This window comes from Pararge aegeria, chromosome 2 (genome assembly GCF_905163445.1).
Source record: "Pararge aegeria chromosome 2, ilParAegt1.1, whole genome shotgun sequence".
In the NCBI taxonomy this organism is placed as follows: Eukaryota; Metazoa; Arthropoda; class Insecta; order Lepidoptera; family Nymphalidae; genus Pararge; species Pararge aegeria.
The window spans coordinates 17,684,746-17,700,394 of record NC_053181.1 but is presented as its reverse complement, the minus strand read 5'-3'; the positions used below and the strand labels follow the sequence as shown (position 1 = coordinate 17,700,394).

The 15,649-nt window shown below is 37.2% G+C and overlaps 1 protein-coding gene across 1 annotated transcript in view; it reads left to right on the top strand.

The window, feature by feature from the left end:
- The window catches only part of LOC120628156 (protein eiger), a 67,537-nt gene that overhangs the window by 37,290 nt on the left and 14,598 nt on the right, over window positions 1-15,649 (top strand). The window contains exon 2 of the mRNA XM_039896391.1: window positions 14,159-14,362. Coding sequence (XP_039752325.1) covers window positions 14,159-14,362 — 204 coding nt within the window. The remainder of the gene's footprint in view (window positions 1-14,158; window positions 14,363-15,649) is intronic.

Sequence of the window (15,649 nt, the reverse complement as noted above, 5' to 3'; positions counted from 1 at the left end):
AAAACCAATTTCTCATTCGTAATACGGCATCAAACAAACTACAGAAATAAACTTTATACCAGTGGAAATGAAATAAATAGGGTTCTCGTCTCTCACGCCCTTTCGCGCAAATGCCTCGTGGGCGAGAAGATGTGCAACTCAAAGCGTTTTCTATTTGATTCAGTAGTGCTTGCAACCTATATCACATCCAGGGTGCCATCTGTCAGTTTTTATAATATTTTTGGAAGTGAAAACGTCTTTAGGCGTGTTGAGCACTTTTCGGGGGAAGCTCGTGTCATCGCGACCGAACGCTTACCATGAGCTACTAATATTATAAACAGTGTATGTGTACTCATTGGGTGAACAAAAAGCGTGAACCTCGAGTCCTCTTTAACGCACTCTTCGCATGAGAAATATGAATACTGTTTAGATAGATGTAAGTAGTTTTCACTTTTATCAGCAGTCCCGCTTTTTTTCCATTATTGATCGAAGAAGGTTTAATATATGCTTGCCAGCTACCCACACCCAACTTTACCGGATTACCTTTACCAGAATATCTATGTCGGATTACCAGGAATTACCAGGATAATGGGAAAACAGGGAATGTAATAACACATTATCTCAGCAGAACCTTCTGAAGTTTTATTACGTACGCAAGACTGCTCAAATATATAACCGAAACCACAGAATTAAGAAAATACAGATACCGTGTCCACGACTAATGTTAAAGCATCAAAAACCACTCCACTTTAGATTGGTTTCTCGAACAAATGGTTAGTCACCTCAGACCTTTTAGCCGTTGACAGTAATTATTTACTGCTAATGTTCCAAGCGTTTGCCATAAAATGGGAAAATGGGGCAAAAAATGGTGACCTAGCAACATTACGCGGGGGTAAAGTTAGACGTGCTCAGGGCGTTTTCACTGTTTTTTAGCCAAAAGTTTCTGGGAGCGTTAAAACCGCCTTGGCATGCAAAATATTTATATTTACTTTTTTTTTTGTATTATTTTGTTTCTTTTTCCGTATTATTAAATGTGTGTGCAATATAGTTTTACAAGTAAACAAACAAACTTTCCGCTTATAGTGAGGATGGCATTTACCTACTAACTACAAATAGATAAACAATATATAATTATACATAATAATTGTCTGGTGAGCGGTCCCAGGTTCGATTCCCGGCAGGGGAATTTGTAATTTCTGAATTTTCTTTGTTTTGGTCTGGTGTGAGGCTTTGGCCGTGGTTATTTACCACTGTACCGACAAAGACGTGCCGCTAAGCGATTAGGGGTATGACTACCATACTCCCTAACAAATTAGCCCGCTACCAAGTTAGACTGCATCACTACTTACAACCAGGTGAGATAGCATTCAAGGGCTAATTTGAGTGGAATAAAAAAAATTATATAAATAAATAAATATACTACGACAATACACACACCGCCATCTAGTCCCAAAGTAAGCGTAGCTTGTGTTATGGGTACTAAGATAACTGATGAATATTTTTATGAATAATATACATAAATACTTATAATATACATACACCCAGACACTGAAAAACATTCATGTTCTTCACACAAACATTTTCCAGTTGTGGGAATCGAACCCACGGCCTTGGACTCAGAAAGCAGGGTCGCTGCCCACTGCGCCAATCGGCCGTCAATTCAATATATAAAAACAATATTTAAATTAGAAAAAAATTATGAAATTTAAAAACAAAAATTGCCTGGCTGTGACACCCCTATCGCTCTTTAAAGTATATCACATGAAGTATGAACGTCGTGGGCGTACATCTCCAGATGGAAAGGCGAGGGTCTTAGTTCGCATTCGAATAAAATTAGTTTCGCAATACTGAGAATTTTCAAAAGTATGTTTCTCTTCATAATCATATTGATATCTTTTTATATATATATATTTCTTGTGTGCGTGTGTATGTCACTGAACTCCTCCTAAACGGCTGGACCGATTTGAATGAATGTTTTGGTATGCGTTTGGTTGGCACCCTGCATGGTTTAGATTCACAAATTAGCGCGTGCAACTTCTGAAAAATCAATTTTTCCCAGTCCTGTCAGTTTTTTTTTTCTTTGTGTTAAGACTAACCCGCTGGGCACATGCCATATCAAATAAATACATGGGTAGCCGCGTCATACGACATGCCACCAGTCGCTGCTACCTGTAGCATGTTTGCATATTTCCATACATTTGTTTCCCACATTAGACGCTTCGCTGGTAGCTTCGCGATAATTCTCAAAAAAAAATTCATTTATTTTAAGTAGGCCTAATATAAGTACTGTGAAACGTCAAGTCTGTCTGTTTGTAGTGACTCTACCACCGGTTCGGAAGGCAGATTCTACTGACAAGAAGCCGGCAAGAAACTCAGCAGTTGCTCTTATCCAACATCAACAATTTACATTTAACTTTTTAACATTAATTTTTCTATCTTGTGAGAGATGAAAGCGGAGCCGGATTCTTCCAAGCAACCTTGTATCTTGTACCTTCCATAACTTCCATAACCTTGTCTCGCGACGCAAATGTCCCATGGCCAGCACGTAAGAGTGTGGCGGGGTGTTAAATATCTAAACTCTATAACAATTTGTTGAGGGCAAGAATGAGGTTATCATATGCAAAAGATTCTTCATATCCAAAATTAGCTCGTTGAAACATACAAATTCAAAAAACAAACTCTTCAGCTTTATCGTTGTTAATATTCTTTATAGCATTTCCCCGCTACTTTTTGTAAGTGATTTTTTCCATACGTTCTTTGCCGTTCAATGATTGGTAAAGCCAATAAATTAACAGAGAACCCCTTTGTACCCATGAATTTTGCCTCCACTTTGTTTCGAACCAGGTTCACGTAATCCTTAGTCGAAAAAGCGATGCATAATTATATCTTGAAGAGAGTCTGTGAGATATGACAACGGTGTCGACAATTATTTTATAGCAATTAAATAAAAAATAATCTAAATTCCAATTTCCTTGTTTTCAAAATACGCCTACTTTATAAGCACTTTTGAAAACTCAAGTATGTGTCTGTTTGTAGAGACACTACCACCAGTTCGAAAAGCAGATTCTAACGGGAAGGGAGTAAGTAACTCAGTAGTTGCTGATATTCAAACCCATGCCCCTAATCGGTTACTACGCGACATCTTACCGGAACATTAGTACTTACACTACAACTTATAAGTAACGCCTAATCTAAGGATCTCCTAAGTATTTATCAACCAATAGTTATCACCTAAGAGTTGGTGAAACGTTTTTTCTTTCTCAAAACATCGCTTAAATCATTAGGCATTCTATTTAGGCGATGACTAGGTTAAGTGCAAAAGGGGATTAATAGCTTGGCGGCTTGCTTTTGTCGGTAGGGTGGTAATAAGTCATAATCGAAGCCTGCCACCTGGCCAGACCAAAGAAAATTCACAAATGATTAATTAGGGATCGAGTCTGTGACCGGCGACCGCCCCCTTATAAGACCATAGATTAATGTCAAAATGTACAACGTGTAGATGAAAACCAAAATAATACTTTAGAGGCTTTAGAGGTACATTATTTACTGTATCTGAGACTTCTGAGAAACCGAAACGCTAAAAGTTTTCGAGTAAACCACTGCCACAGTTTTTACTGAAAGAAATCAGATACAGCCCTAACATCACATGCAAAAGTAATATTCTTCAGGCTGAAATTATTTGCATATACATATAGATAGTTATTACAATGTAGGCAAAAAATAATTTTTGAAAATTCCAACCCTAAGAGGGTTAAATGGGGGATGAAAGTTTGTATACAATCCTTCATTTATCAATTTATTTTTCAAGGTTATCAATTTTAGGTTTTCGATTAAAAATAAAGAAATTCAAGTTTCACTTATTGTAAAAATTCCAACTCCAAAGGCATCAAATAGGGGATGAAAATTTATATGACATTTCCTGCTTTTTTAAGTAATTTACGTTCATATTTTTCTATTAGCAGCAAGACATTTGTAGTTAAACTTAACAATTATTCATTGTAAAGTCAACATCTCCTGAGGATGCTCCGTTTTCGGAGCGAAACGTGCGTAGAGGGTACATTGCCGAGGATCTGTTTGGTGTGGAGTATACGGATTTAAGAAATTATAAATAACACCATACAGATTCTCTTGCTGTTCGCGTATTTAACAAATTAAGCTTAATTTTCATAACATATTATGTATTTCCGTAAAGTAACGCCTGCTTCTATCCAATATAAAATTTACCAAATCAAAAATTGAACTTAACGTGAGCGGAACCCCGGGCAAAAGCTAGTTCATAATATGTTTTAGTTTTCGACATGTTTTATTAAAATGCTCAATTTTATTTATTTTATCTTTGCGTAGTAAAGGAGAAATTAAAAATATACTTAAAAAAAATTAGAAGCAAAAGGCGACCTTATCACTAAAAGTGATCTCTGCCAGGTAACCTTAACGATAATACATGTGAGACGGGAAATCGCATTTACAATAAACAATACATAAATATAGACACTAAAGTACATACAACTAACTAACATAATAAATTATAAAAAGATTATTTTATATTTTATTACTTGTTTAAACGATGGGTAAACAGCTTTATGAGCCCCAGTTTCAAACACCTGCAGTCAATTAGTTCGATGCGTTCCTGTTTTCCATCCCGCTGTAGGTCATCTGGGAATGAGGAAATGAACCGTGATCCACTTACCCGTTCCATTAGAGCTACTGCTCTTCAAATTGTGCTGGAATATCGTTTATTTTTTGCCAATCGAGTGCGGGCTTAATGGACAATTAGTATTTATTTGCTGCATCTGACTGATTAAATGCCCTGTTAATGCAGCAGTGATAGCCCAGTGGTAAGGGCGGCCGTTTAACTTTCGGGGCCGAGTTCGAATCGTAGCACGGACTTTTAAATTTTCTAAGTTAAGAATGTGTGATTTTAGCATTATCGCTTGCTTAAACGGTGAAGGAAAACGTCGTGAGGAATGCAGGTTTCCTCCTGAGAGTTCTCCATAATGTTCTCAAAGGCGTGTCATCATCATCATCATATCAACCGATAGACGTCCACTGCTGGACATAGGTCTTTTGTAGGGAGTTCCAAATTCCACGGTTCTGAGCCGCTTGGATCCAGCGGCTACCTGCGACACGCTTAATGTCGTCTGTCCACCTCGTTGGGGGTCGACCAACGCTGCGCTTACCAGTTCGGGGCTGCCATTCCAGCACCTTGGGACCCCAACGTCCATCCTTTCTCCGAACTATGTGCCCGGCCCATTGCCACGTCTGCTTGGCGACTCGTTAAACTATGTCGGTAACTCTGGTTCTTCTACGAATCACCACATTTCTGATTCGATCGCGTAGAGATACTCCGAGCATAGCTCTCTCAATCGCTGAGTGACTCTGAGCCTTCTTATGAGGCCCATAATCCAAAGGCGTGTGGAGTCCATTAATCCGCACTTGGCCAGCGTGGTTGACTACAGCCTAAATCCTTTCGGTAATGGGTTTATATGATGATGATAATGCCCTGTTCGTTAGGATGTCTGATTATTGTTTGTGCGGAACTGGGTTTAATACCCGGGCCGGGCCAAGTAGTTTTTAGTTAGATATCGAATTTTCCTATCGATTAGTATATTGTCGTTATCCACCCCCGAGCCTTGTGCATGCCTATGAACAGAGCAACCCGTCGGGCATGCAAGGAACACGACCTGCAACGTATCGCCCTGTGCCCATCTACCTATAACTGCGGCATAGCATATAAGTCTCATGTGAATATTATTACACCGGCGACCTTCAAACCGGAACTGGGCATTGCAAGAATGCTTGGCGGCAGAAATAAGCATGACAGTAGTAGTTCCCCGGATGAGCTCTGACACAAACAGCTCTACTACTACTAAGTTAAGACTAAAGCTCGCCCCAATCCCCGTATTCGTATCGCCGGGGCGTATCATGATCGAACAGGTGATACGCAGTCCTGATACGCGGTTCCGATACGCCACTCGAATATGGTGGCGTATCGGGACCGCGTTTCATCGGTCGGGTCGGTTTTTGTTGGATCAACAAACTGGACTACCTGAGAATATGTGTAACATATCATCAGACTGTCCGATCTCGTTAGTAATCTCAGCAATTTATTCAATTTAAACAAAACTTATGGCATAATTAATATAGTTACGCTACAACCAATAAAGATAAAAAATAATCAATATTTATATATATATATATACATAACGTTGGTAAACATTCCTGAACGGACATAATTGATTCCTGAAAGTATGTTTATTCTTTTCAAACTTTCCAAATCCTTTGGCAAATTAGGGCGTTTTTATCAAAGAACCAGCGAAAAATGTATTTGCCTTGTAAACGGGTCACAGCGACGTGAGTTATGTATTCGATGTCCGACTTGAAAGTATACAGATTAGCAAATATTTTGATGCAAGTTCAATGATCCCGAGAAACAAAGGAACAACGCCCGCTTTCGTGCGTTGATGCGTTGCCAAAGAAAATTCACGCTCTGATTACATGAAGCAATGGTGAGCTAAAGTTTGTATAGGGCTCGTATCATCCGAATTTTTTTTTATTATAGATATTCATATATTAAAATTTGTCAATAAATTTCATTAAAAAAAAAATTTATCGTGTTTATTTTTTTAAACAGCGCCATCTGATAACGAAGCAACACACTCTTTAATAATTATCTTTATAAGAAACCTTAATAAGAATACGAAGAATGTTATAAACGGAGAACGCCTGCTCGTATAAACGAAATAAGTTGGATCCGGTCGCCACTTCTACTTATTGGATTCTTGAGAGGTTCGCAGAAATCACATGGTTTGGAATTAGATCGCTGGGTTTTGTCCCGCTCGATTCCTACGTACATATGTATGAGAGTGCTTACTCCTTAGTCTGGGCGAAAATTTATTAGTTCTACAAGTAAAAGTGTTGGACGAACCTCATAATAGGGATATTTGCAATTCTTAAAAAACATATCTATAAACACATTAGCGACATAATAAATTCTATCTAGACTAGATGCGCCTCGCGTTGTTACCCGTAGGGAACGTAAACGGAGGACGATGTTTGGTGTTAAAATACCAATGTGCTGTAAACCTTTGAGAACTTGATGTGTTTTCTGGACCAAAAGTAGCCTATGTTACTTCCCAACTAGTACTTCGAAATCTATGAAAAATAAACTACGGTACTTAGTTGTATATCAACGAAATCTATACCAAAGGACAGAACTATATACGAGTATATTTTATTATTATGTTTTCCTCTGTTTTCCTCATGTTTCCCAAATTCTAAGGTTGCCTGGCAGACATCGCTACTAAGCGATAAGGCCGCGACAAGGATGTGATGTAGGTACAGTTAAGCGATGTATTATGCTTGTCTTTCTTTTTCTATTCTTATTTTATTTCTACAACTTGTAATGGTGTGCAAAATAATGAAGGGCATCAGAGTCCTCCGTGCTACTACTACTATGAACTGCGATTACGAACCCGTCTGCCCAGCTGTTATGGGCAAACTCTCCCCCTGAGAGGCCTGTAGTAAAGCAGTAGACGTCTATAGGCTATTGACACAAGTTAGCCCCTGACTGAAATTTCAACTGTCGGTGTGAAGATACAGTCTGAGATGGCGGTGGGCTAACCCGTAAGGGAGTATGGTAGTCATACTCCTGAAAGGTTTCAACGTGACATCGCACCGGAACAATAAATCTCTTAGCTGCTCGTCTTTGTCGGTAGGGTGGTTACTAGCCACGGCCAAAGCCTCCCACCGGACTAGACCAGTGAAATTTTAGAAATTATTATTTCCCAAATTGCGTCTGCCGGTACTCGAACCCCGGACCTCCTACTAGGGAGCTCCAGGGAGTCTTTCCAAATGTTGGTGCGAGAAAACAGCATTTTGGATTCCATTATCCATTTGCGAAATATTAAGCTTTAAAGTGCCCGTGGCTCAACACCAACTTACAAATTTTTAATAAAGGTCTAAAGGCATTGGAATAATAAATCAAAGCCAAAAGGTCGATGTTTGTTTATACAATACTATTGAGCCAGTTGACTGTACTGTATGATATTTATATGGAATCAATCATTCGGAACAAAAAGATAATAAATTTTAACGGACCCATTTATATTTGCTTTTCATTTCAATAAACATCAATTGCGAGCGGAAGGTTTGGCAGATCAATTGAACGTGACATAATAGAGCTTCGATATTTGATAAAGCTTTAAGTATATCCGTCTCTTTCATAAGAGGGAGGTAAATAAAAATATATCTTTGGCAAATACTAGTCTGATACCGCGAATTGTTGCGGCTTTCTAAACAACCCTCGTTGGTTGGAAGTGTTGGTTTTCCCATGCTTATATTATCTGCAGAGCCAGGGTCTCCTCTCAGAAAGAGAAGGATCTAGGCCGTAGTCTGCCATGCTGGCCAAGTGCGTATATGTAGACTTCTCTTTGAGAACGTTATTTGGAACTCAGAGGCATGCATGTTGTTTGTTTTGTATGCGGAATTTTAGCAAGTCTCATGCTAATATACAATATAGTCTCCAGAATGTACAGTCGTGCTTATGCACGACTAGTATTGAAATCTTTTTTTAAACCTCGCAGAAATGGTTCTCAATAGCTTTCCAAAATAAAAATTCCATGTTTATGATGCATATTGTTATATATGAAATATCGATATTATTATAAATATTGGTTAAGGTTGAAGGTAGGTTAATTTCACGAGAGAAAAAAGATCGTATATATCAAACTAATGGATGCGAGCTATGTCTGTGTCAAATTTATTGAGTCGTACCTACATTGGGAACAATATATTTAGATAAACATGACACTTTCACACTTGTAACATACGAGTATAGAAAAATAGATAAATCAAACAAAACTTCGCCAACACGCAACGTCAAAATAAATTAAACATTTAGAACGCAGATCAACTTCTTTAGAACTCACACATGTGCAAACTTAAGTTCATATTTGATTAAACTTACACTATTCCCTAAGTTGAAGTTTGTGTAATGTAACGAAAAAGGATGGGCATACATGTGTACACATATATATATATTTTGAAGAACTTTAACAGATAAACTATAACAATAAGTGAATATTTTATTCTTAATTCCAATAATACACTAAATGTATGTCTGTTCCGTCTTTCCAGACACGTTAAACATGGTTGTTCTCAAAACTCATAACACGTTTAAAGTGCTATAAATAAATGAACTGTTTTAAAAAGCGATCGATCATCAAATACTGCAGCTGCTCGTAATAAATGTTTCTATTCAATCACAAAGCTAATAAAATACAAGAGCATTAATATCCCACCCGGCCTCACCTCGCCTCCGCCTTGCGATCAAATTAAGAGATCACAGAATTTTATTTTTAGGTTGCTACATTTACACGTGTCCTTATATTACAAAATATCTTTAGTCCGCTACTTTGTCGTATATTTCGGTTTTTCGGTTTTGAAAAATCCCTCAGGAAACTTTTCTCTTCTCGGAATATAAAACTATATACGTCTCCAGGATTTAATCTATCTCTCATGCAAAATTTTGCCAAAATTTAGCTCCGCTGCAAAGCTCTATATTCTTAATTAATCGAAGGAAAGGAAAGAAGTACCTATATTGTGTTAATCTCCAGAAAGTAGGTTTTCAATATTTTATATTCTGACACAGTTTTCCATTAAAAATGTTAGTTTGGTTAGCAGTTGCCCGCGACATCATCCGCGTTTTTTTCGGTTTTAAGAATGGATTTCTTAAAACCGAAAAAAACTAGAAACCGTTTCATTTCTTAGCTTAAAATATCGTTTAGATTTTCATATCTAGAGTACAAACTTTTGTTTGCAAAAGATGTACGTGGACGATGTCGTTGGTAACCATATGAAAGGAGATATACTTTATCACTACTTATTGTAACAATGTGAAAATACATAGTGTTAGCATAGTAGTACATTCATGTTTACCTCTATGTTAATACCTATACAATAAAAAGGTATTTTAAATCAGTTGTGGTACTTAATTGAAGCAATGATAAAAAGAATTAAACATCCTGCTTAAAACGAACGAGCGTGTGTTCTGACATCAACAGCCAAAATAATTATGACGTTACAACCTGATGTGCTCGTTTGCTGCGATAACCTTATTGTAGACGATGCTTTCTTAGATGAAAGTGCCCTCACCTATATATTTTTACGGATGATTTTACGCAGTACCAGTGAATTATATTTTTAATTATAATTCTAATTATATTGTCGTTACTTATATTTTTGTGTACCTAAGTAAGCAATTATGTAGGAAAATAAACATTTTTTTTTTTTTTTCTTTCTTTACTAGGGCTTAAAATCTGGCTTAGTTATAGTATCGTATTTGTAAACCATATATTTTAGCAGTTAGATTATAAAAAAAAAACATTTTTTAAATGTTGATTATTTTCGAACGTAACGGGGAACAAAATCTATTAACCAGTATTGACGGCCTCTTTGTGTTAGCGTTGACTCGGTTGTTTGACCTCTAGTGTTCGGTCTCACACTAAGCATGGCACGGTAGAATGCATTTGTGCGTTTGTGTTGAGACTCTTTGATCCTGCTTATATGAGAAATCGGATAAAAAGTATCGTACAGTAAGTATCTACACAGCGTTACTAAATGCATTTTCTCGGACCTAAATAACGAAAACGATTTAAATAAATATCAGTTATTTTGAAACCAGTTTCAAGTATTGCAGCATCGTTCCGGAAAGGTGGATTGCCAGGTAGTATCGGTTGCTGGTTGGGTACTGGGTATTTACAATAAAGAAAAGGGAGAGATATCCTTGCGTTAGCATGAGACGTTGTATACTGTAATCAATCATAGGAAAGCGACACCAAATACACCCAGAGGCTGCGGATAATTTTAAGAAGGTACTTGATTAATGCATCTAATGAGGATACCCTTTCATATAAAAAAAAATCATTGAACTCGGTTTGGTTTTATAGAGATATCGCCATATCCCTTTGGTAGGTATGTAGGTTTACATTACGAAAAGATTATTTATATTAACGTTACTCCTAAATGCAATGATAATTAAACTTCTTTTTTGGATAGACGCAGGCTTTTCTTTCCATGATTTACAATGAATATAAAGCTTAATCTAAGCTTAAGCTATAATCCGCCAAGACCAGCTAATAAATAAAGGAGTAAATGTTATAAAAGTTAAAGCCTAAGAAACTTTTCGCGAACTATCTGAGTATGGCAAACTTGACTTGACAGTTAATGTATGGTGGGTGCACAATTTACGACTTTTAGGTAGACGTCCCACATTGCTGGCATATTTGGGCACACTCGTTATTGTCCCGCTATTCTAACAACACAGTAAAAAATTAAGTTTATTTGGGTAAATAAAATAACTCTAAACGTTAATGGCTGGAGCCTTCTTTTAAGGGTAGTATTACTACCCCTGTGGCAGAAGATTTTCCGCTCTTCCATAACAAGAAATAAACATAAAAAGAGGGAAGGTATACAAATATAAATAAATATAATGCACCCTGAAAATAATAAAGAACTCGCTCAAAAATATAATTAATTAGGTACCGGATTTTCTTCACTTCGACGAGGCCCGCCTGGTTGATGAATGTACTCCTACGAAGCACAGTCATCAACCAGGCCTGTTTAATGTCCCACTGCTGGGCACAGGCCGTCTCTCTCATTGGAAAGACGGTTTTAGAGCATAGACCCACCACGCTACTCCAATGCGGGTAGAGGGGCTAGGAGCACAGTGCTGAACCAAAATTCAATTTCCACCTATTCTACTAGACGATCCCCCAGGCTGTGAGAAATTAGTATAGGTGCAGTGTTATCTTCCTATCTATCTACTATTACCGAAATTATCTTTCGATTGAGTTATTTGCCAATTTGTATAAAGTTCGTTTCGCACAACTGCCTGGCCAAAAACTCTAATTTTTGAAACTCAAATGGTAAAACTGACTGAAAACTTCCAACTTTTATCCAGCACCCTTTCAAAATGTACCTCAGGACAAAAGTATATTTAAATTATTAAATATACTTTTGTCCTGAGCTAAGAGACTGGTACATTTTGAAAGGGTGCTGCATAAAAGTTGGATCAAAATGAATGTACCTACGTGGGTACCGGCCTAATTACCGATTACGAAACAACGTACTTTGAAACATTGATTTAATATGTTAGCAAGCTCACTGTTTTGAATCAAAAAATACCAATTTGAATATTTACTTAACAGAAAAGAATTCGCACGATACTTTCATACACACGTTAAAATTGTTGTTTGAATTAGCAACTTTGACATTCGACTTTAAACACCAATCTACCCCTGCGCCTGAGGTAAAATTCCCGTCCTATTTCTATGACATTAGATGAAAGAAGGGGAAGACTAATTATAATTGTGACTATCGGCAAAAGAATTGAAATAAAAAGTGAACATATCGCTTCTCGTATGTCGATGTTGTGAATTGGTATATTGTATCGTGCAGTTCTACCCAATGTAATTCTTGCTTAAGAATTTCTACAACACATATGTCCTGGTATATATATAGTTTACCCAATTGTTAAGAATCGACATAACTATAAGCACAAGCATCGTTATCGGAACTGCTCCCTTAATCCTATTAGGTACTGTATTCTATGTGACGTTAAAATGATGTTAGAAAACGCCTTGAAAGCACATTAATGTGTAACATGAGATTGATTACCTACCTAGAAACTCATAAATTTTAACACCTCTACCTCGGGCTGTTCAAACAAAGCAAAATTAAAAGTGTGTAGGGGTAGATAAAAAAGTTGATGATTGGCCAGCATCCCTTTCAAGGTGACTGAGTTCGATTCCGGCACACACGTCAACTTTTCTACGTGCGTTTAATTTAGGCGAATAAAATATCACTTGCTTCAACGGTGAAATGCATGACTGAGATTTCTCCATAACGTTCTCAAAATCGTGAGAAAACTACCAAACCGCATCACCAGCTTCCTTGAAACGGCGCGTATTGTGAGGAGGTTCCTCACTCTGGAGCCCTGATCGGCGGTTGCTTGGGCATTCATAAGCGGAGGGTGTTTTTCTTTTTTTTTTTTTTTTTTCTTATAAATTTTTAAGTGTTTTTTTAATTTTTGTAAGCATTGTTAAGAATTTAAAAAAAAAAATGAAAATCAATAAATGATAAATCAAAAAAAAATCATGATGAGATTTTATTGCATATAAAAATAGCAACACTTCGCAGGGCATGCAAGAAACACGTCCTACCACGTGCCGCCCTGTGTCCGTCAACCTGAGGTGTTCGTGTTAGCCTCATGTGCCTGTAATTAAGCCGGCAACCATGCCCTTCAGACCGGAACACGGCATTGCCACAATTCCAATAATTCAATACAAGGATTAGCCAGTTGTTACAAATTGTATTTCGCCACCTTTAATTAATTAGTTTAAAAATAATTTTCAAACTACCTTTAGTTTTCGTTAAAGCAACGGACCACTTAATGTTATTTTGTTATGTGCACAAAAACGTGGACTATCCTTTAGAAATAGCTTTTAATTAATGAACAAACTTCACGGTTAATCTGACGTTTTAATAGGCAACACAAGCCATGATTTTACAAATCCATACTAATCCAACAGATTACCGCTCAGCTGTTGTCACGTTTTGTAACTGGTTCTGTGGTTCAGTAGATTACCGCTCAGCTGTTGTCACTTTTGGTAACGGCTTCTGTTTCTATATTTGCGCATTAATTTATTCTACCATGATAGAAGCGCTGTTCTATTTCTGCACACGCTAAGCATAATACGGGAATGCGTTTGCTAATGACGTCATCGGCCACTTGTTCGTGTGTTCAAGTGGTTGGTTTCACCTACATTTTTATAAAAAGCAAAGTTAGGTTCACGGGTGTAGAGTGACCATGAATTTCGACTTAAGCGCTTTTAATGAAGCAGTCATCATCATCGTCATCAGCCCGTTAGCGGCCTGCTACACGATAGGTACAGGCCTCCGCCTAGCATAAGAAGGGCTTAGGCCGCCACGCTGGCCAACAGCACATTGGTGGTCATACGTCTTTGATTACGGTATGGAGACATGCCAGTTCTTGTTTCCCACTGTGATTATGATTATGATGTACAGTAGTCAGATATGCTTATCAATAGACCAACGATGCAGTTTACTAGTATATACACTCGAGTTTTCCAAAATTATCTAAGATATATACTTTTTCCAGATCTATGCAGACGATGACCAAGACGGTAACTTGATTAACGATGCCATCGCTCCACATAAAGAAAACCAGGGCACCGAGTCTCTGGACAAGCTGCACGACCTAACAGTGCTGGAGGATGACAACGAGCTCGCTGATGATGAAGATATGTACGATGGAGATGAGAGCGGGGATTGGTATCCTGATTATGACAACAGGCGAGAAAAGGTAATGGATAATAAAACTACATAATTATCCACATCCTATAATTTAACATGTATAAAAGTGTGCAAAGGAGAAAGCTCAAATATCTAGGACATGCAATGCGTAGTCCAAAGTGCGATCTGCTCCAACTGTGAATTTTGGAGTGCCCTTGTGACATTAAAATGGGGCGATTTTCTACTGAACTTTTAATTTTGGAATTAAAGACGCATGAACTAGGAAAATGCGATCGTAATTAAACATTTGATAACTAACTTGTTTACTAGTAGGGATATTTTTTTCTTATATTTGAATATCAAATTATTCAAATATCTAAATATAAATAGTTAATAGTAGCGAAATCTGATAATTGGATGACAGCGCGGTAATCCAATATACAGTGAGAGGCGGGAAATCTAATCCCGGCATGCCATCTTCGGAGCAAATTAGTAACTCTGTCTAATTGGATCAAGTTGAGAACCGATTATCTGTGAAGCAAGACAGCTTCATATTGCTATCGATATTTCTATATAACCCAATTTAAAAAGATTTCTCTTGAATTTTCGATAAAAGGTAATTCAGCGGAGATGACTGAATTTTTAAGCGAAGATTTTAACTTAACATTAAGGAATTTCCAAGGACGTTGGCAAGTTCCCCGTGCTAAAAAGTTCATCACAAGTTATGACTACGTAGAATTTGATTAAAATCGCTCCGTGAATAGCTAAGAACTTTTATATCTTGCTGGAACAGTTGGATAAGTTTGCTAGTTTTGATCTGTACAACACTTCATCAAAATCGGTGCAGCGGTTATACCGCATAAAAGTAGTTTAACCAAAGAACAGACTCACTTTTTTATTTATAACTAGCGTACCCAGCCCGCTTCGCCCTGCTAGATTTTGCTTTATTTTATTTAAACAATAAACTTACATCATTAAATTTTTAATTTAAGTCTCATAATATATTAAGTCATTAATTTCTCTCCGTATTCATTCTCTTCTATTCTCTTCTCGAGCGGGTGAAGATCATTATCTACAGCCATGTACACCCAACAATAGAATATCATCATAGTAAATAAAAGCCGTATTTGACAGTTCAAAATTAGGAGTGCTCCGATTGTCACCAAACTTTACAGAATTACTCGCCAGGTCAATCCGGAGATTCCCTGAAAGTTTCATTGAAATGGGTCCAGCCGTTTCGGAGCCTATACGGAACATATAGGCTCTAATTTACAATATTAATTTTATAATTTTTAATTTTCTAAATTTTCTCTAATTTCTCTAATTTTCTCTCACACTTTCTCTTTTGTATATATAG